Genomic DNA, 22,829 nt, shown 5'->3' on the forward strand with positions numbered 1-22,829 from the left:
CTTAACACAAGAACAAGGTTCCCAATTCCATACTTTTTGCAGGCAGGATGATAACATACCTTTGGCGTCCTGATGTCTGATGCCCTTGCAAATAACTCGTTGTTATTTAGCTGCAAATAAATAAAAATGTTACAAATATTATAAGATCAATAGACTTGATGAAGATATTTTTTCCACCAAGTTTTAGGTCTAAAACAACTCACAAGCTACCCCATACTAACTCACTAAAATATTTGCTCACTCATTAAAACAATTCATTGGAAAGTTAATGTTAATATGAATTTTAAACATGGTAAAAATATTAAGATGATACCTCATTGTGCAAGGCACACTTCAAAGCTAATTGTTAATTAAAAAATTACTAAAAAACAAGAGCAAAGAAACAAAATTAATTATAGAAAAATAGGACAGATAGGTCATCTGAAGATATGAGACTTTACACTGACACACAACTTGTGATGCCAAAAGGTCTTTTTCCTTCTAACGACTTAAAAACTGTTTAAAGCTAAAAACACACCACCTTGATTCAGAACAAATAGGGGTTAGAATTAGATAACATAAATTTTGAACAGGCATTTTCCTTTTTTTCTTTAACATGATGACAAGTTCTGAATTCTTGATTCCAGCAATACATTCAGTTTTATTTCTTGTAGCACACAAACAGGAAGTTAGACAGACTGACAAACGGATAATACACACTGACTCCCCCTGTCTCTCTTACTCACCTGAGATCCTGGTGGCACTGTTTCTGATTGTCTAGTTCCATTATATACATGAAATCTACAGGCAGGAAGACAAAATTACACTAACAAAATTACCCTCACAATTGAGATGTGTGATTGTGTGTATTCTTTTAACATGTGTGTATTCTATTAAAATAGCTTGATTCTGATCAAATTTTGTCTTATCCATAAACATATTTATAACAACAAGGATTATTACATACATTTAGCATAATATTTTAATCTTGACATGCCTTGTTTTGGTTGCATTGTCAAATACATTGTACTACATTAATGCAGTATGCACCATAAATATTCACAACTTTTATCTTATAATGCAAAGTCTGTCATTTTAAGACTGTTAAAATTATTAAAAATATGTCACCGTCCACAACGAACCTCATTAAAGTCGGCAAATTTGATTATGAGTTATAGTGCAAACTGTGCATGAAAGTTGTATATGTATGTCCACTGAAGTACAAAGTTCAACCAAACATAACTCCATTTCTGGATATCATATGAAGTCAAATTCTATAATTTATAAGTCGAAGACATAATATAGTGCCTACTGCCTAGACATAAAATAAAACAAAATTGACCAGGGGCTGACTTTACTAGTTTGCAGTTTGGACCATTTTTTTCCAAAATCATTAACCACAAATTTCAATTCAACTGTTTCTCTCATGACATGTACGTCTATCAAAAAGGTATTAATCTAGCAAAATTTGTATATTCTCGGGCCCGTACGCAAGGGGGGGGCCCCAAATTTGGAAAAGTATACAAAAAGTCCCAAAATTTCAAAATTTGTGAGCGTAGTCCACTTGTTCAAAATCAGCACCCCCCAAATGAAATCCTGCATACGGGGCCTGTATATTCTTTCAAATTCTTGTTTGCATTTAATTTGAGAAAATCCCGTTATTGGGAGCAGGGATTATGAGCTACGGTATTGAGTAAAATCTGATGAGCTACTTACTTGCAAAGTGGATTAAGAGCCATAGCTAGGAGATCCATCAGCGGAAACCAGTCTTGGTCTAATTTCACTACACATAATTCTACTAGTTTCTCTGTGTTCTTCATAATGCATCTCTGCATGGGAATGGAACATTACATACATGTGAGTATGATATATGTTTTTATTAAGTTACTTAGCTTTCTTCAACTGAATTAAGTTCCACTTATAAAGCTGATCAGTATAAAAAGATTAATATAGTAATGATGAAACTGCATTTGCTTTTTCCCCCCGTTAATTTGTATCTCTCCAATTTTCTATACAAAGGATTGTTGAAAACAAAAATATGCAAGAAAGTTTAAGCAAACCAGTTGCTAATGCGAATGATCATATTGCTCTTTACTTCATAGTTAAGCCATTCATTTATATGTTCATGAAAGTTCATCTGTGTTGGTATAAATCATGATTTTGATTTAAACTTTTGATCCAAACACAAGGAATTAATTCCTACCTCGGAATTTTCAGATGGTACTCCATCTTTCATCAGCGAGTGAGTGACTGTATCAGGTCGTGATTTTCTTGACCTTTCTCTACGAGTCATCAGGTCAAAGGTCAAGAAAATCACAACCTGATACAGTCACTCACTCGCTGATGGAAGATGGAGTACCATCTGAAAATTCCGAGGTAGGAATTAATTCCTTGTGTTTGGATCAAAAGTTTAAATCAAAACCATTCATTTATAGTTTCACTTCAATTGCATTAAGTCTGATTGCAAGTTTGTATCACAGACAAATATTTTCCTCCTAACTTTTTACCCCATATATCTGTAATGACTTACATGGATTTCAAACTTCCAGCCACTGACAGCCTCATCTGTGAGAATCTTAGTGAAGGAGGTTGTAAGGCCATCACGGAAGAAGCGTTGACAGGGCTCACTCCTGATGTCAATACCTGGTGTAATAAGTAAACAAAATAGGGGGGGACAAATGCAAAGAAAAGTGTGAAAGCAGTGAATATATTAATTTCATGATAAAGTAAAATCTAAAAGTGAAATTAATGCAGTTGGGTATGTTTGAAATTCCCAACTTGTTATAGTTGAAACATAACCAGATAACATCATATTTTAAAGGATGAAATAATTATAGCAGAATTAAATCATGTCTGTATTAAGACTAGGTTCCCTTTTTTCTTCCTTACTGGAAATTCAGTGGAGAGACTCAACAGTGCTCACTTTATCTTCAGTGTTAAGACACTGGATATCTGCTTTATTTATACAGGATTTTTCAGAGCATCCTTTTGAGGGAAATCTCATTTCCTAAGTTCTTTTCAATATCATGTCTCAAAATTTGGTTAATCTACCGTAAAGTAATCCATAATCTGTTATATCAAAATGCAAAACATTTGGCAAGATATTGAAGTACACCAGAAATTTCTTGTACTTTTCCATGTCTATTTTTCTTTTGCGTTGCAGGATCATGAAAATTTATTTATTTGCCGTAATATAAAGTTGCAAGATACTGAGTAAAATTGTTGGATCATGAAAATGGATCTATTTGTGGTATTATAAATTTGCAAGATACACACTGTATTGAATAAAATTGTCATCTAATTATGAAGTGGTTTCAAAATAATATTTTTGTAAATGCATACTTTTCTTGCAGAGTTTGATGGATTCCTCCAGAAGAACCTCCAGTTCACCTTTCGGCAGTACAGGTACAACCCATCTTGGCTTGTTGATCATATCATCCATGCGATTCAGCACATCCACTGGGAAGTCTGGTTCTTCCAGCTCTAGCAGTTCATCTGGGTCATCTGTGTCAGTACCGTCAGTCTGAAGGATTAGAAGAAAACGGACATATAACATTCCAGAGTTGTTAGTAATTATAGGCCAATTGAAAGGGCTGTATATAATCAATCAATTATATGAGTACTTAAATGATGCAAATATTCTCTCAAGTGCACAATCTGGTTTCCATGCTAATCATTCATCAACAACAACTCTTCTTGATGTTCAAGATTTTGTTCTAAATAATATGGATAATGGATATGCTACAGGTATGATCTTTCTTGATTAAAAAAAAGCTTTTGATGTGGTAAACCATGATATACTTTTTGCTAAACTGAGCAGATATGGCATAAATGGTAATGAACTATTTTGGTTTAAATCTTGCTTTTAAAACAGATCTCAGGCTGTTAATGTAAATTCTACTCTTTTAAAATTTGAAGATATGAGTATAGGTATTCCCCAGGATCAATTTTAGGCAGTGGCATGCTAAAGGGGCAGGGGGCCCACGGCCCCACTTTTGTTGGTCATTCGGGGAAATTCAGTCAATTCCTCCGAAATGACTGATTTCGCCCGCACCTTACACTCCTAATCAGACTCCATTCGGGGGAACCGAACAACCTGGCCCCCCACTTTCAATGTGCTGTGCACGCCACTGATTTTAGGGCCATTGCTCTTTATAATTTTTGTAAATTGTTTACCATCCACTGTAGACTGCAAAATAGTCATGTACGCTGATGACACAACCTTGATTTGTAGAGCTAAGAATGAAGTAGATCTTCAAGCACAATTGCAATCAAACATGTGTAATGTAGCAAGGTGGTTAACAGCTAACAAACTCATTTTAAATGCAGATAAAACTAAATTATTGATCCTTGGTAACAATCATATCATAGATAAGTTTAGTAATACGAATCTTATATACAACAATTGTATTATTGAAAAGGTTGATGAGTTCAAATATCTTGGTGTTAAGTTTGATTATAATATGTCATGGTCCTCTCACACTGATTATTTATCTAAAAATGTATCAAAAAGAATTGGTATTATTAGGCGTTGTAGACATTTTCTTCCACATCACACTCTTGTTATGTTATCAAATGCTCTTTTTTTTGTAAACCCTAATTTTGATTATGCTAGTTCAGTGTGGTGTAATTTTTCTCTTGAATATCAAAGAAGGCTTCGAACTGATATGGAAAATATGTCTTTGAGACAATTCTAAACAAAAGTTCTCATTTCATGTTAAAATGTATAGTTTATGAATTCCTAACTGTGATTGCATTTTTTGTGTATATCTTATATTGTATCACTTTTGAAATATTATATTATGTTTTGTATTGACTGAGGGCCTGCTTGGAAAGCAGTGCTAGTAGTCACTGAAGTTCTTACCCTCAATAAAGAAAGAATAAACTAAACTAAACCACCCTACCTCTGACTGTATACTTAATTAAGATGTTGTTTAAAACAGATGTAAAAGTAATATCGCTCATTCTACAAAATCCGGTGCCAATAGCCTTTTTTCCATTCTTTGGTCCACAAAAACTTTGTCGAGCATTTAGGGCATCAAATATGTTGTTTTTCTGGTAGAACTCAACGAGATCTACACGGACATATATAGTTTTCCATACTTTAAATGCTTTCTTCAGCCTGATTAACCCTTGCAAAGGCTCAAAAATCGCTAAAAATGTGTTTCCACAGCTCAAGTGTCACATCTAACCCTAAATATTTTCTTTGAATAAATGCGATTTCTTTACATATTTGTTGTTTTTTAATTAGATAACGCACCATCATATTGTTTATCAACATTATTTTTAGTGATTAAAATGTCTTTGTGTAATTCTAAAATAAATTGCACTTTCCACCAAAACGCTGTGAGCTACGTTACCACTTTTTAACACACGTTATTGGAAAGAAGTAAAACAGAGGTATCAATGTAATTTGCGGTTTTTGAAAGGAAACACTCATAGGTTTTTAAAAATCACAGTAAAAATCGTGATGATGTAGTATTTTTGGCATAGAAATGTTGTAAACATTGAAATTTCGACCGACCATGTTAAGATTGGTGAGCTACGTTACCAGAATTCTATAGTATGCACTTGTATTACATGTACTTCCTAATAATATGTGAAAGCTACCAGTGGTCGAACCCCATTTATATTAGAATTAACCGACATAACGCTCTAACGCTCGCGAAATCACATTAAAAACCAGTGAACTACGTTACTGTGAGCTACGTTACACACTCATTTATGCATCTTCAAAACTTCTATGGTGAAATCTGTTTTACATTTCACTCAAGTGATCTTTAATTTGCTTTTTATGACCTTGGATTGAGTAAAAACAGCCCATTTTATAGTCGGTAACGTAGCTAACATTACATTGAGTTTTAATGTTAAAAACATCATGACATCCTGAAAGAAAAATATGCAAGTGGTGTTGGCAATTTTTACATCTGAAAGTAGTGATACATTTACTTTTAAAAAACACAAAAAGCAGGTTTTTTTGAACAACTTTTATTTTTTCTATTTTTTTAGTGGATTGGCACCGGATTTTGTAGAATGAGCGATATTCGATGCTGGCAATTGTTTTATATATTTAAAATCACTTTTTTAGCAGCTAGTATGCTCACTTGAATTGACCCCCCCCCCCTTCAGGTTCAAATTAAGCCCTTTATTAACAGGACTCTGGTCTGTTATGTGCAAACCCCCCATGATCTCATTTTTGTTGGTATTTTTTAAATATTTGTAATGTGCAATAATTTTTTGATGTTTTTCATAATATTTAAATGTTACATGTGTGCAATTATTCTTGTAATTTGGTGTTTTCATAAGTTCTAAATGTTTCTTAAAATGTTATTTGATGTTTTATACTATTTAAATCAAATTGTAAAAATCATGTAATTCAGCCGCTTGGCTTTGATGTGTTTTTCAATAAATATACTATTTCTATAAATGCATGGATCTTAATAGATCAAAAATTAAGTCTAGAATATTAACTTCCCTACTACTGATCTACTTCTTGCATTCAAAGTAGCACAACTTTTGATCATCATTATGTAACCAGGTAACATTTCAGTTGAATTTACAGCAGAAAGAAGACTTTCCTCTAAAAGAGTCCAAAACAAATTGATTTTACTCTGGCACACCATAGGCTTTGAAGGCATATGGGCACACTCTGTAGTGTAATAATGCTCATAATACTTTTTTTTTTTTTTTTTTAAAGAAATTGCCAATCAAAAAAGGGACATGCACTTCCATGGCCCTGGTCATGCTCCTGAACTACTGAAGGCCCACCTTGACTTATAATCCTTAGCATGTGCCTAACAATAGACTTTGAATGGAATTCAAGCCAGAAAATTGCAGAATTTGGAAGGAGCCTGGTGGATTCTTAGCTTTACTGACTTGATTTCTGCATAAAATAAAACCATACGTATGTATTATGTACATGTATACACACATTCCTTGGTGTTTTACTACATGTGGAAATGACTTGGTGACCAGATCATCTCTACCTTAAGCTTTAAAATGTAATGCTAATTTCCTGCATGTAGCAAAACACAACGTCCAGTCAAGTTCATCTCTAAATTAAATGGTACATCTAAAAGTGTTCTCTCATACCTTAACCACGTACAGAACCTCACTTGGCTTACAAAGATTACCTAATAATGTATAAAGAGACCTACTACTACCAAATAACTAAATTAGATGATTTAGGTTGATTTTTTAGTCCTAAACCTAGTAACTTAACCTAATCTAAACCATACCCCATCCCAAACTTAAGGCGTGGGGTATGGGCGAACTTGAAGTACAGGTATCTGGAAACAATGAGTTACCCCAAATCACGGCGGCAGGTAGTGACTGGGCCTCTGAGTGCGAATATGTATTTATTTTGGAAGGTTCGTGTTTGTTTTAAATTTTGGGGCGTTATTCAAAAAACAAAACAAAAAAAACACACTAAAATTACCGTGTATAAGCCACACAAAATATTTTTATTATGGTTTGTGATAAGGCTTCAAATCCACTCTGCATATTAAACCAATACCTCAAAATGTTCATGAGGGAAAAAGGTGAAACTGCATATTGATGTGAATTTAGAGCAGCAGAATATGTGAGTGAACTTGGTCTGGAAGCAAAAGAGAGAGCCCACAGATGAAATTTATTTCAAATGTATGCATGTGTGGGTGGACAGCTATAGAGAGAGGGAGAAAGGATGTCAATTTCTATAAATCATTTTAAAGCCACTATCTCATGTTTGGAAACTTGGAAAGCCTTGAATTCTCTTCTTTGTGCTGATACTTTCAATTTTCTACATTCTATTTCAATATTTAAACCAATTACAGAAGCAGAATGACAAATTAGACCAAAGTTCAAAGTGTATGTGTTTGAAAGTTCTTTCCAAAGTGACCTCATCTTTCAGACCATGAAGGTAGTAGTTGCTACACATTCAATTGCTCAAAATGTAAAAGAGATTATTAAAAAGATTTCTCCAGGGTTAAACCCATTTCCTTTGTGTACTGTAGTAGATACACTGGAACTAAAGGTTTCTCACCAATTCTCAATTCATTATTTTGCCTTATCCATAATGAAAACCTGTCACCCACATGAATGTAAATTAACTAAACATCTCAAAAAAAGTAACTAACCCCTCTTAAATAATGGCCATTATTCAAAAAGGGGCTATTGTATTACAAATCCGTAAAATGTGTTGGAAGCATTATTTATTTCTGCACATTTTGACACCTCACTTGATTGATACGATGATAGCCCAGAAAACAATAAAACACCGGTCAATTTAATGTAGTGCGGTCCAGATTTGAAAATTGCACTTACATACAAATTTTACAATACAAAAACACTCAGATATCATTACACAGATTTCCTTCCATTACACTGAATACAAAATCAATACAATTTACTGCAACTTTCAAATCTTGGGTTACATTGATTTAAATGTATGCGGTGACGTCAATATTTAGTCAATAGAGGTTAGCCGTGTTCTATAAGCTGCATATCCTATCAGCGACTGCTATACCTTGTTTAGGATTTTCAAAAGAAGTACCTGCATTAGGGTGCATCAAACGCCCCTCATGTCATGCAGATTTTTTCTACCTAGTCTTAAAATGTTAAGTCTAGTCTAGAAAACACCCTGTGTACAATTTGAAAAAAATTGGAGGTGGTCTAGGGTGGCCTCGGTGGCATTGAAGTTGCGAGGTATTGAAATTGCCTTCTTACATACGGCAGCTATTTAGAGACACCTTTATTACCACAGGATAAAATAGCTGCCATTTGTTTTATTGCTTACAGTGATACTGAGTGACATATGCATGTCCAAAAGTTCCAAAATAAAAACAATTATCATGCATAAGCTTTAGAATCCTCACTAATTAACTTACAAAGGAATACAATGTAGCTGCCATATGTGCTATTTTCCAATAATGGCTGTATGTTGTTTATTCTCCTACATGTAGTTCCTTAACATATGTTGGTTTCTAGACAATGCTGCATGTTTAAATGATATTTGTTTCTGCAAAAACACATAAATTAGGTATTCCTAATGCTTAGAACCATTCATTTCTAATAACACCAATTGATGCCTATCATTCATAGAAGTTGGGAATGCTGCAGAATTCAACACAAATGTAAATGTAATATTTCATGTAATTTGGCCTACGGGCCACAAATTTGAAATAAATTTAATCTGAATCTGAACACCTGAGGAATTTTGAGCTGTAATGAAGTTCAAACAATCTGGGGCACTGCATAAGTCTAGATGGCAAAAGTCTTGTATTCAATAAAGATCTGTCTCCTAGAAGAATCCATTAAGCAACTTTCTGCAGGAACGATCACCAAGAAGCAGCAGTTATCAAAGTTGCGAGACTTTTTGTGACACTAATCTGTAGCCCTTGGAGGATCACTTGCAGTGTAGTTGGTGCTCCTTGGAAGTTGAAATGATCTGCAGCTCTTTCACAGTCTACTGTGTTACTATGGGATCCCTGATGTCACCAGCAGCACTGTCAAAGCCTTTAAGCAATACCTCTGGTACTTAACACCTGAAATGGTACCACTTTCCTTCTTTAGCAGCAAGATACCCGAGGATGAGCAACAACAGTTGGCTGATCGACTCCTTAAGCTACAACCAAGTGAAGAAATACAAGCACCAAAAGACAGTTGGCACAGGGTTTGGGACACCAAAGTTCCCAGAAGATATCAATGAGTCCACTACTTTAGATTATTTAGTGTCACAAAACTTCGGAAGTTCTGGTTTACAATTCAGCATCTCCACATCAACTCCACTTGGGCCAGTTGTTAACAGTTTCTGTGAGGAATTCCAGGTTGTTAACTGCTGCTTCTTTGTGATAATTCCTGCAAAAAGTTGCTTAATGGATTCTTCTAGGAGACAGATCTTTATTGAATACAAGACTTTTGCCATCCATCTGGACTTATGCAGTGCCCAGGTCATTTGAACTTAATTAATACAGCCTTCAATTCAATAAGTACTTTGACCTACTCTGTGGACCACCTACAAAAACAAATCATATTTATGTATTTCTTATGAAAGTCGCATCTCTAATTGTATGAACAGTCAGTTAAAACAGGAGAAAAATATCATGTTTATTATATTCCCTGTTGTCTGTCCGAGTAGTTTGACTCCATCCTCAAGACAAATTTCATCCTGAAGATGCTGTTTTAGCAGCCTAGCAGGCAAAGTGAACTGAGGAAGGAGCCATTACAGACGCAATCAATTACACGTTCCCTTCCTTCTCATCAGACATTGATGAAAGGATTAAGGTGACAATGTCCAGAAACCTTGTAGTGATATTTTATGTTACAAGTATGTAGTCAGGAGAGCATTATAAGTCATCATTAATACATCACCCATGACCTGTTTGCTAAAAGCAGGGGACACAAAGGAACTTACATTTGGGTCACTCCATATGAAATCAAGGAGGCGTCCCACCTGACCCCCTCAGATTTGCTTTATATTTCAGTCATATGTTGTACCTGTAAAAATATTAAAAACCTGCAAATTTGAGGTCTGTAGCTCTTACGGATTTTCTGTGGCAGCCATTTAAAGTTGGAGTAGGGGGGCCCAAATTTGGACCCAAAAGTTGCCCTTTAAATAAATTTCATCTTTGAGAGTCTGTGCCTTCTTTATAAAATGAGAGAGAGGTCTGAAAATTTGTATACACACTAACTGCATGCCCAATTTGTCAAAAAAAAATATAAAATTTTTTTCTGTAATTGCGCGTTGTGTCAAATTGTGGCCATTTTGACTTTTAAACCTTCCGAATTCGGCACATTTGCAGTACATGCTATCATAAGAAAATGGTCAACTTTGGGCTTGTCGTTTTATATGAAGTCAACCTATAATATTACTGGGATTGAGCAACGTTGTAATTTAAGACTAGTAGTCTTATAAAAGTGATGTTTTATAAATTTTGAAGGTTGACCACATCGACTTTGGGCCCCCTGAAAATGGTTAATTTGCATTAATTTTCATCTTCGTGAGGGCGCTGTTGGAAATGTAAATAAATGGTCACCTCAATGTTTTGGATATGCATTGTATTTGTCCTATATATCGCATCAGTGACAACAAAAACAATTAATCCGACAAAAATGTGAATTTAGGGGGGCTAAACTTGCCAGTATACAAAACATTACATTTTTTTTTGCATATTTAATGACCCCGTGACACAACGCGCAATTACAGACATTTATTTTTTTTACTTGTTGAACAATTGGGCATGCAATTTGTGTGTATACAAGGTTTCAGACCTTTCTCTCTTTTTATTAGGAAGGTACGGGCTCCCAAAGATGAAATTTATTCAAAGGGCAACTTTTGGGTCCAAATTTAGATTCCCCTACTCCAACTTTAAATAGCTACCATAGAAAATCTGTATATTGAAAATGAAATGGAAATAAAAGTAAATAGGGCCAATAACTACTCATCTAATCATTTATTTTTAATATTGTGGCCAATTTGACTTTCAAGCCTTCCGATTCGCACATTTGCACTACATGCAATCATAAGAAAATGGTCAACTTTGGGCTTGTCATTTTATATGAAGTCAACCTATACAATTAAGACTAGTAGTTATATAAAAGTGATGTTTTATAAATTTTGAAGGTGGACCACATCGACTTTGGGCCCCTGAAAATGTTGAATTTGCAATAAATTTCATCTTCGTGAGGGCGCTGTTCGAAATGTAAATGAGTTGTGACCTCAATTGTTTTGGATATGCATTGTATTTATCCTATATATAGCATCAGTGATAACAAAAAATAATTAATCTGAAAAAAATGTGAATTTAGGGGGCTAAACTTGCCAGTTTACAAAACATTACATTTTTCTTGCATATTTAATGACCCCGTGACACAATGCGCAATTACAGAATTTTTTTATTTTTTATTTTTTGACAAATTGGGCATGCAGTTAGTGTGTATAAAAAGTTTCAGACCTCTCTTTCTTTTTATAAAGAAGGCACAGACTCGTAAAGATGAAATTTATTTAAAGGGCAACTTTTGGGTCCAAATTTAGACCCCCCTACTCCAACTTTAAATGGCTGCCACAGAAAATCCGTAAGAGCTACAGACCTCAAATTTGCAGGTTTTTAATATTTTTACAGGTACAACATATGACTAAAATATAAAGCAAATCTGAGGGGGTCAGGTGGGGCGCCTCCTTGATTTCATATGGAGTGACCCATTTTTGATGCTGAATCAAGGCAGGTAGTATTGTAAATCAAGGTAGGCAATGTGCAGCACTCGGGAAAAAATTCTCCATCAGAGAAACTGACATTTTTACATAGAGAATTTGACACTTCATGAGGAATTATCAGTATAGGCCTACATGTTATGTGTAGTCTTGATTCAAGCCTGTATCCACCCATGGCACATACTAGTCCCAAACAGAAATGTTTGGTAGACTCATAACCGGTGCGATCTTACCTTTCCGATGTTGATTAAGATACTTCTTGCATCGATCCCGAGATGCGGAAAAACCAATAGTCATTTTGTCCCACATAAATGAATAAATAACAAAAACCCCCCGATCCCCCGGTGGACTCACCCAAAAGGTGACGTCACACCATATGATCGCCCCTTATCCGACTTGGGATCCCCTACTCGGACCAAACTTGTAGGGGGTGGCCGGGGTCCGGGATAATCAACATCGATCGAAAGGTAAGATCGCACCGTTATGAGTCTACCAAACATTTCTGTTTGGGACTAGACTCAGTACACCGGTCGATCTTACCGCTTCCGATGTTGATTAAGATACTTCTTGCATCAACATCTGAAAGATCGATCTAGCAAGTAACCGACGGATGGAGGTACAAGATTGGTCAGCATCTGATCAGGGATCGGGAGCGGTAACGATGGTTTTCGCGAGGTCAGAAAATATTTTCCCCCAACGGTCGGGAAACAAAAAAGACCACGCGATCACAGACATAAACCTCCTTACTTAATAAGTTTGGTGGTTTAGAATAGCGACACTGGTTCTTACCATGCTGAGTATTCTGTATAGTCTGAAAACCTGGTACCCGTACACCACCGTATTATGATCGCCCGAACAATGTCCCGGTAAACCCCCGCCCCCGTCCCTGATTCCTACCGAAAACGAAAGTACCGTAGAGAAGGGCGAAGGTGGCTTCGGGACACCGCCTGCTAGATCTCCTCAAGGGACAACCGAACGGTATACCCAAGATGATGAGATAGCTCAGTGTCGAGTGGGTCGTGGGACGCGAAACCTTCGCGATCCCCGGACCCCACCAACACCTGGACCAGCCATTGCGACAGCGGCTGGACCGAAAGGCTCTGTAAGGGTGATGAATGCGGTCGTGAGTCCTCGCAAGGCTTGTGTTCGAAGAAATAGTGCTGCAGCGCCTTATCGGACACCCCAGCCTATCTTTGGCTTCAGCCGAACCTTGCCCAACCCTGGGGATTGGAGAGGGACGAATGTCGGTATGCACCGCGCCCGTTCAGAGTCACGAGAACAGAGCGCCCGAAACAGTGTCGCTCCAGTGTTTGTGAACACGGAAGCTAACCTCGAGACCGTGTGCAACTCAGCACCGCCGTCCCGAAGCCAACGCCAAACCGGAAAGCCATCTTGAGAGTTACGTATTTAAGCGCCGCTTTTGGACGGAAGGTCAAAAGGGTGACCCTTAAAGTAATCTAAGACTGTGTTGGGATCCCTTAGGAGGATCACTTTCCTTTTGGTAGACACTCGCTTGAACATACCGTCGAGGCGTAGACTAATAAGGTAACCATCGGCTATGATAGTCGACCGGTCTCGAAACCTCGGTGAATGGAGAGGACAGCTGACTTATAGCTGGCCCCAGTGGCCCGCTGAAGTCTTGCTTGGAACTTTTCTGTCAGAAACTCCGGAACTAGCAGCACAGAGGTTCTAAGCGGAGAGCTATTTGTCTCATTGCACCAAGCGTAGTATGGAGCCAGACTCTGGCTATACGTGCGGAGGGTAGACTTCGCCCAGCCCCGCGATGAGAAAAACAGCTTCTGATGAAAAGTATCCCTCCGCTGCGTGTTCCTGGTAAGGGCCATGCAGCTAACTGCAGGTGCTCTAGTGATAGACTGGTACCTCCGCCCGGCATCCGGAGTAGATCTGGTACTGGGAGTGCCAGCGGCCTTGCCGCTAGCAGAATGACAATGCACTCTTCCCACCCGATCTTGGCCACCACCCTCATGAGTAGTGAGATCGGAGGGACTGCATAAGCTGTCATCCTCCCCAGTCTATGGACAGAGCGCCCACGGTGAATGCTTGGGGTCCGCGACCCTTGAGCAGTACACCGGCAGTGGATGATTATGATGACATGCGAACAGATCTTTCGAGGGGTGGTACATCCCTTGAAGATCGTCTGAGCGACCTCATGGAGCAAGGGACCATTCTGCTGGTCCCGACACCCTTCCTCGTGACAGATTGTGCGCGAGGATGGTGGTGACGCCCGCGATGTGTATCGCTCTCATCGTAATCTGCCTGAACTTGCACCACCCTATCAGGTGTCGTGCATGCAGGCTCAATCGTGGTGGCCCAGAGTCCCCTTGTCTGTTGGGGTAGGCTACCACGGTTGTGTTATCCGTCAGGACAACGGTATGTGATTCCACGATCACCTCCTCGTAAGCGAGGGAGGTTGATGTGAAACTCTGTCTCTATGGCCCCCATAGGCCCGAGACGGAGTCTCCGTGGATGTGGACCGCCCAGCCCCGGTTTGACGCTGTGGTCAGCACTACGTGACATACCGGGGGTGCAGGAAACCTGACACCCTGGGTCAAATTGGGCTGATGGGTCCACCACCAGAGTTCTCTCGCGCGATCTCCGACAACGGAACCGCGAGGGATATTGGTGACGACTGGGCCTGCAAGCAGGCTAGAAGGTGTAGTTGGGTAAGCCTAACGTAGAAACGGCAGTACAGTACGAGGTCTACCATACTGGCCATTAGGCCTACCACCTTCATCCATGCCACAGCGGGTTTTGCCCGAGACTCGCCAAGAGTCAGGCACACCGCACCATGTTCGCCACCCGCTCGGGTGAGAGCACCGCGAACCCCTCCGTGAGGGTGATCTGGGCCCCTACAAATAGTGGTGTTCAAGCGTGGGACCACGCTGGACTTTTTGAGCTGATCAAAAATCCAGGGTCCCGCACCCTACGGACTATCAACCCCATGAGACCCGTAGTCTTCAGTGGAGTGCGTCCAGTATATGAGCCAAACGTCCCAGGTAGCAGCAACTGATGTTGACACCCCTGTGCTTCAGGTACGCTGCCACCGCTCTGACCAAGAGTGTTAAACACCCTGGGAGAGATGGACAGGCCGGATGGCCGGTATCAAAACTGGTAATTTTGAACCTGTACCTAGAAGCGCAGATGCCTCCGATCTTGAGAGGCGATTGGCATATGCAGATAGGCGTCCGAGAGATCTAGCGATGTTGTTCCCATGCCCCTGATGGGGCAGGCTAGCACCGAGGCGAGAGTCCCCATTCTGAACCTCTTGGGCCTGAAGAACGTGTTCAACAGCCTGCGGTTCCGGATGGGGCTCCCGTCGCCGGTCTTCCTTGGAGCCAATGGCTCCAAGATCACCCGAGAACGGGGGTAGACCGGGACAATCGCCCGCCTTCGTGAGAAGCTGTGTGATCCCTGTCAGTAGTGCCCGACGCTGGGGGCCGCTCTGACGGCACTACTGTGGACCTCTGAAATGTGCAGACGAATGTGGGGAGACTGGGTTGCCAGTCTGTAACCCCCACTCACCACTGACCATACCCAGGCGCCAAAGAGATGGTTTCCCACCTCTGGGTGAAAGCCATAAGCGGTCGCCCACTGGGAGATCCCCTGTGGAAAAACCGCTGAGCCCCCCAGGAATGCTCTGCCTAGCTTCCCTTGGAAGAGCGCCGTGTCGGGTACGGGCTTGCCAGCTGTGGCCTGTGCTACCCTTGCGCCTCCCAGAAATGGGTGCTGCAGAGGTAGTGGGCTCGGGTACTGTTGGTGGTGCACGGCCTGCTGAAGTCGGAGCTCCTACCCATGGTAAGGGCAGTTTCCGACCTCTTCAGAGTGCTCCCGTTGGTAGCTTCTTTGCACGGTCCTCCACCGTGGCGCAGAAGCATCCAAAGAGAAAAAGGACCCTGCCTTTCCATCGCTTGAGCGATTGGAGTGGCAGGCCCCTCCCCCCGGCGCGGAGTGGACACCCTATGGGCTAGGCCCATGGAGCTCTCGTGGAGGCTAGCTGTTAGCACCGCTAATAGGCTCACCTCGCGGAAGAGCTCAGATGTTGTCTGAGCGTGATACGCTTGACGACATCTGGGTCCCTCTCGGATCCCCTCAGGTAGGTCCTGTGGTCCTCCCGCTGCTACACGCAGAGGAAGCGTGCAAGCACGCCGCGCCATAGCTCTACTGAGCTCGACAGCCCCACGATATCTACCCGTGAGGTTTGCCGGGAATGAGAGTGCAGGCGCCCCTGTGAGGAAGCAGCAGCTGAGCATCCTACTGAAAGGATCCCTGGTCCTCCTCCATGGACTCCCCTTAGGGGTGTCCGGAGGAAGATCAGTGTTGTTGCTCCCCTCGGGGCAGCGGGGAAGGAGTGTAGTGATGTCACTACCGGACTCAGCTTCCGACTCTTTCCCTCGCCCACAGTATCCGTATCATGCGTCCGATGATGACGGTAACTGAGGACGGGCATCTGAAAGCGGGTAAGAAGGCATAACCACTGTGTGGCTCGCCGACTACCTGCCAGCAGAAGAGGGAGTACTCCGCAAGACCCTGAGGTATCCGCCATGGCACCACTGGGTCCGCATGCTCTCGCAGCCGCCGTCCTAGCGCTTAGCAGCACGGGCCTACCCTGATCAAGATCTGGGTTAGCCCCATGCCGGCTGGCCTGGTCAACAGCTGATGTTGGTACTGCGTGGCCATCGCTAGGCGACACTTGCCACGGTGCTAGGCCGTGGAAGAAACACCCTGCGGCGGGTACCACGGGCATACCCAGCCGGCAGCTGACCCTGAAAGGATCCGCCACCAGGGTAACCCCATGGTACTGCAGTACCAGCACCGCCTCCCCCTTGTTGCCACAGAGACTGTGGCGACTAAGGCGGTGCTGCGGTACCGGTGCGGTATCAGCGTGGTACCGTGAGGGTTCCCAACTGTGGACCGCTGTACCCTCGCCACACTGCGCGCTTCCCTGTTTGGGGGATCAAGCTGTGTGCTGGCGTGGTACCGGCGCAGTACTAGCATGGGTACCCGTGAGGGTTCCCGGTTGTGTACCGCTGTATGCGTGGTTCCAGCGTAGGTGCCCGTGAGGGCTCCCCGGCTTGTGTACCACTGTACCCATGCCTCACTGCGTTCCCCGCAAGGATCAAGCCGCAGGTATGGGTACCCGCTATACCGCTGTCCCTTGGCTAGAGGGAGCTTGCCTAGTACCACGGGTAGCTGAGCGCAGATACCCCGATCAATCACCTCGCCACCTGAATAGGCAGCGTCAATCAATGGAGCTATGCCCTGTTGATTTGACAGTGATCGATCAAGAGAGGGTAATTGACCCATTGACGGTAATGGATCACCCACGCTCCGCTGGCTCTCGAGGACATAAGTGGGTTGTTGATCAGCTAGGCTGTTCAAGCTACTTACTGTACCTCTAGAGCTTCGCCCAAGGTCGCTGTGTGTGGCGGACCACTCACGGCAGCTATGGGCGGGTGCATAGCGGCTACCACTGAAGTCAAGCCGTAGCTCGCCTTTGTAGCTGCCACCGAATGCACCTGGGTCGCTGTCCCGTGAGAGACTGCGAGCCCAACCCCTGAATAATCGCCAGCCAGTCCCTGTGGACAGCCAGCAGCTATTCTAGGGCCCAGGGTATCACTCGGCGGTCCCGCCATGGAACGCTGCCGCAGACAACCCCAGTTGGTTCTGCTAAGACTACACCCACAGCGTTAGCCGCGTATCGTCTCTGTTGAACCCATGCATGCTAGGGTTCAACCCAGGCAAGCCCGGGTACCTTTGCATGCTGCCCGTCGCTGGCTACTACTGTGGCTGTTTGAGCCCGTAGATATGCCTGCAACAGACGGGTGTCCTCCTGCTAAAAACCCGTGAGGATTTTCGCTAGAGGACTGGTATCCTCCTGCTACAAAACCCGCTAGGGTTTTCGCTGGTGGTTACCGCTCTGCTGCCTGCTACTTTGCTCCGACGTATAGTCAGTGCTTTCGCTGGCTGCTGAGCCTTTGGACGCGCTTAGCAGTCCCGAAGGAACCGCTTGCTTGTCCGGGACCGGAGCCCCCTTAAGCAGACCTGCCATGACCCATAGGGGCTGTCACAGCAGAATCTACCGTATCGACTGGTATCCTCCTGCTGCAAAACCCGCTAGGGTTTTCGCTGGTGGTTACCGCTCTGCTGCCTGCTACTTTGCTCCGACGATAGTCAGTGCTTTCGCTGGCTGCTGAGCCTTTGGACGCGCTTAGCAGTCCTCGAAGGAACCGCTTGCTTGTCCGGGACCGGAGCCCCCTTAAGCAGACCTGCCATGACCCATAGGGGCTGTCACAGCAGAATCCACCGTGATCGACCTTACCAGTGCCCTTGGTAGATTTCTTCTTCGTCTTATGGCGATGACGGAGCCTATCCCAATCGCAAGCTGGAACTCGGAGAGTCCTAAGCAAAAGAAAGACATCTAGAAGATCGTGAGCACTCCCTGTGGGTGAAACCGCGGGTGGGGGTCCCGCCCCGTCACCAGGGAAGGGCAAGCCCGACAGGGCCGAGGCGAAGCGAGGAGAAAAGGGAGGGGGGCACTACCCCCCCCCCCCAACACGCGACTCAAGCCCAGTAAGCAAACCTGAGCACGGAGGCTGGTCGCTAACGTTAGTGGTAAAGTAAGGACTGGCTAACTTTATTACTAAAATGTCAGACGGGTCCCTACCAATCCCCACCGTATGAATATCTGATTAACTCGTCTTTATTGGACGGTAATGAAGACATAACGATAGAGTAATCACCCTAACATAGCAACAATAACCTACCGTACATGAAATACAATGTGTATGTACAAACATCTATTGTAACTTACAGGCTGCAATGGTTGTTTTACGTGGGAAACAAAATGAATGGCGCCAACGAGCGCCATTTTGAATTGCTCGTGTGTCCCGTATACAAACGGAGGCACGATATGTAGCTAAGTTTTGGATCGCTTTTTGTCACTTTTTCGCCAGAAAATGCCGTCAAAACTATCCTCAGTCGAACAATACCGGTTTGGTTTTACCTAAGGTGTGAAACTACAACCAGATATCTCGCCTGGTCGAGAAATTGATACACAGTGCTATGAACAATCGATAGGCACGCCTGTGTCAGTCGGAGACCAAGGAGGATAAGGGATTTATCATATGGTGTGACGTCACCTTTTGGGTGAGTCCACCGGGGATCGGGGTTTTTGTTATTTATTCATTTATGTGGGACAAAATGACTATTGGTTTTTCCGCATCTCGGGATCGATGCAAGAAGTATCTTAATCAACATCGGAAACGGTAAGATCGACCGGTGTACTGAGTCTGTATGTTACTGCATACAGACCAATATTTGCACTTCCAATCACACCATCCCCTACAACACATAGACAGGATTTGATAAAGTCATTACCGAGGAGGAAGACAGAAAACTTGAGGAACTTAGAATTAAGGAAGCTCTTTCGCGATGCGGTAACCCACGCCCATCATTTCATCGTAGTTCAAATCTGTTAAAAACCCAGCGAGCCAAAAGCTAAAGATCAATCACAAACCAAAAGCCGGGGTTTTGTGTGCCTACCGTATAAGCAGGGCCTCTCGGAAAAGACAAAGAGAGTATTAAAGAAGCACGGCTATCAGGCTAATTTCAAACCACACAAATGCCCAGAAACCACCTTGTTCACCCCAAAGACAAACAGGATGTCAAAACTACTGCAGATTGTGTGTACAAAATCCCCCGTTTAGGCTGCCCAAAATCCAGTGCTGTACGGTGCAAAACCTGATTGAGGAGCCAATGGCTCCTAACTTTAAAAATTTAGGCGCCCAAATTTTGCTCCCAGGTAAAAAATATGTGGTGCCAACTGAACAGCCATGTGCGTTGAATGTTCATAGCTGCTGTACTCAATCTACATATTCCCATTGAACTCTACATACTTCTTACACAGCATGTACAGTGTAGGCCTATGTTTTCCAGGAAGTCCCCATTGAGACATGATAAATGCATACATTCATAGCATACATTCATACTCTTGAATGCTACATTACATACATGTTTTGCATTTGCTGGCGATTAAAAGCTTCAATAGTTGGTCGCCATTGGCGCCAGGGATTGAATATTTAGTCGCCATCAGAAAAAATCTAGTCGCCAATGCGCCTAAAATGGTCGCACCGTACAGCACTGCCAAAATCATACATCGGTGAAACCTCACGACTCTTTGGCACAAGAATGAGCATAAATCTGAATCGGACGTAGCTTCGCAAAAACCTTACACCAGGGCCCAACGAAAAACATAAGTTGAAAGCGCCCCAAGAAATCTGTTTACAGATCATGTCGCTGAAGACAACCACATGATTGGATGGGAAGAAGCCAAAATAAGATACATTGAAACCAACAGGAAAAGAAGACACATAAAGGAATCAATTTGGATACGAAAGAGGGGGCAGGCTAATACACTCAACACTCAATGGATTGTGGCAACTACTTCCTTCCACACATATATGACCAGTTACTAACAGCGTCATCTACGATGAAACGATGGGCATGCTCAAATATACGATCTTGATCAACCTGTACTATTCCTTGTTTAATGTTTTACTTTTAAAATTCTCTGTGATTTCAGAGTTTATGTAGACAACCAAATATAGAATATAATGAGATGCCGGTGAATATTCATGACTTTAGCCATCCAATCATTTACCAAGATCTTGTTTGTCATTTTTTGTTTGACCACATACATGCACATGGTACACTTATACATGTGCTGCACAGTGCACACTGTTTTGAATTGGAAAAACTACAACCTTCTTGACTGCAAGATTGACAGCAAATGGGCACACCACCAATAAAAACAGCTTATTTCGTCAGTGCATAGGGCTAATTTACATACTCTACATACATTAATATTAAGTTGAACAAGATCGCGGTTTGTAAAACTGACAGTGCCAATGGCTGTGAGTGCCAGTGGTGCGAAATATAATGAGTGCAGAAATTTAGTTGATTTCATGGGTCAGATACATAAAGCAGCTGGGGCAGCCGCCGGGATGGGGAGATTAGCTGGCCGTAGTATTATGAGACCGTCTTCAAAAAGTCTAGCCTATGTGCAGATTTTGCACAAGAAAATAAAATTTGGACTTGCTGGCATATATTTTTAAGGGGTCCACTGGCAAATTACAGGAGTGTGTGCATTCATGGGCTATTTTAGCAATTTTCTATGGTAAAGGTCCCAATTTTGTTTTGTTTTTAATCTCTTACTACCATCTCACAAATTAAAATACTTAAAATTTTGTTCATGACCTTGCAATATATATTATGAATTTTGTACAAAAATGAGTAAAAAAATCATCATATTTAGGCCATTTTTAGGACATAAAACATGTGTACATAGAAATGCTCATTAATCCTATATTTTCATTATGTACTTGTTTTTTTCCTCAATTATTTTCATGTGTACTAAAGATAGATCTTCCATGATAACCTTACTTCTTACATTCAAATTGTATGTTATTCATTCATCAAATTGGGTTTCATGTGTAAACTTTGGTGTCCCCCCATTTACCATGTGAAATTTCAATTGAATGTATTTTCCATGAAATTTGTTATTTTATTGTTATTTGTTTGTTAAATGTTTGGGCTTGCATGATTTTTAAGAGAAATAAAATGCTTTTTTTTACATACGTTTACATGGAACACCAACCGGATTGTAATCCGGTTACATCATTACATGTTTAGCAAAATATCTGTGAGGTCACACCCTTAACTGGGACTTTCATGGTAACTGAGGCTACTCTATGCTTGCCTTCATGTAAACACCTTGAATAAAGAAAGTCAACAGTTATATAATTATGTAACTCATCCTACACCAAAACCTGGTCTTGTTATGACAATTTGATAAGGTTGTGTGCGGCAACTTGTTAGCTCCAATTTGATACCAAGTTTGCTACCAAACACTCTAAATTGACAAAGATTGATACCAGTACAATCTTAAGTACTATAATTTGCCTAATGTTGTATGTACATGTATGTGTGTGGCCCATTTCACGGTTAGGCGCCACTTTTTGATTTTCAACGTATCTGGCCTGGTGTGTAAAAAATAATGGGGTTACAGAATTGACTGTTGGTGATTTTTCATTGTCTCTGTATAGCCTACCTCCACTAGCTTAATCGGCCTTTCTGCTTTTATCTTTCAGGGCGCTAGGGGTCAGAAGTGGTCAAAACCACATTTTACTAGCAACCTAAAACAGACATTTATTTTCCAATGCTGCCACTTTTAACTATGTTGAGTCTACCAGCTGCTTTTGTTGTTTTTATGTAATGAACAAGTTGCACTATACAGCCATACATGAACAAAGTAGTAGTTGTCAGTTAAACTAGCATGAGAACCATTTAAATTTCTGAATTCGGATGTGACATTTTCCGTTCACATCTATGTACCTTATTCAATGTGGAATAGATCGACTAATACTTGACATGAATGGCAAACTAGTGTGTTTTAGTAAAGTTCAGAGTCTTTTTACTATTTGTTGAACAAATTACACTTGTTGCTCTTAATACGTAGATACAGCGATATTTTGAATTTTTGCCAACAAATTCCGCTCACAATTTTGTCACATCCGATTAATTTTCCAAATAGTATAATTTATTAACAAATAAGTGGCAGAATTTGTTCTCCTTGATTTTT

General features: G+C 41.5%; 1 protein-coding gene across 1 annotated transcript in view; it reads right to left on the minus strand.

The window, feature by feature from the left end:
• LOC140156084 (ubiquitin carboxyl-terminal hydrolase 9X-like) overlaps nt 1–22,829 on the minus strand; it is a 128,498-nt gene that overhangs the window by 75,265 nt on the left and 30,404 nt on the right. The window contains 5 exon segments of the mRNA XM_072179202.1: nt 60–110; nt 726–780; nt 1,696–1,808; nt 2,510–2,622; nt 3,322–3,502. Of these exon segments, the coding sequence (XP_072035303.1) occupies nt 60–110; nt 726–780; nt 1,696–1,808; nt 2,510–2,622; nt 3,322–3,502 (513 nt within the window).

Source organism: Amphiura filiformis, chromosome 6, assembly GCF_039555335.1.
Source record: "Amphiura filiformis chromosome 6, Afil_fr2py, whole genome shotgun sequence".
Taxonomy (NCBI): domain Eukaryota; kingdom Metazoa; phylum Echinodermata; class Ophiuroidea; order Amphilepidida; family Amphiuridae; genus Amphiura; species Amphiura filiformis.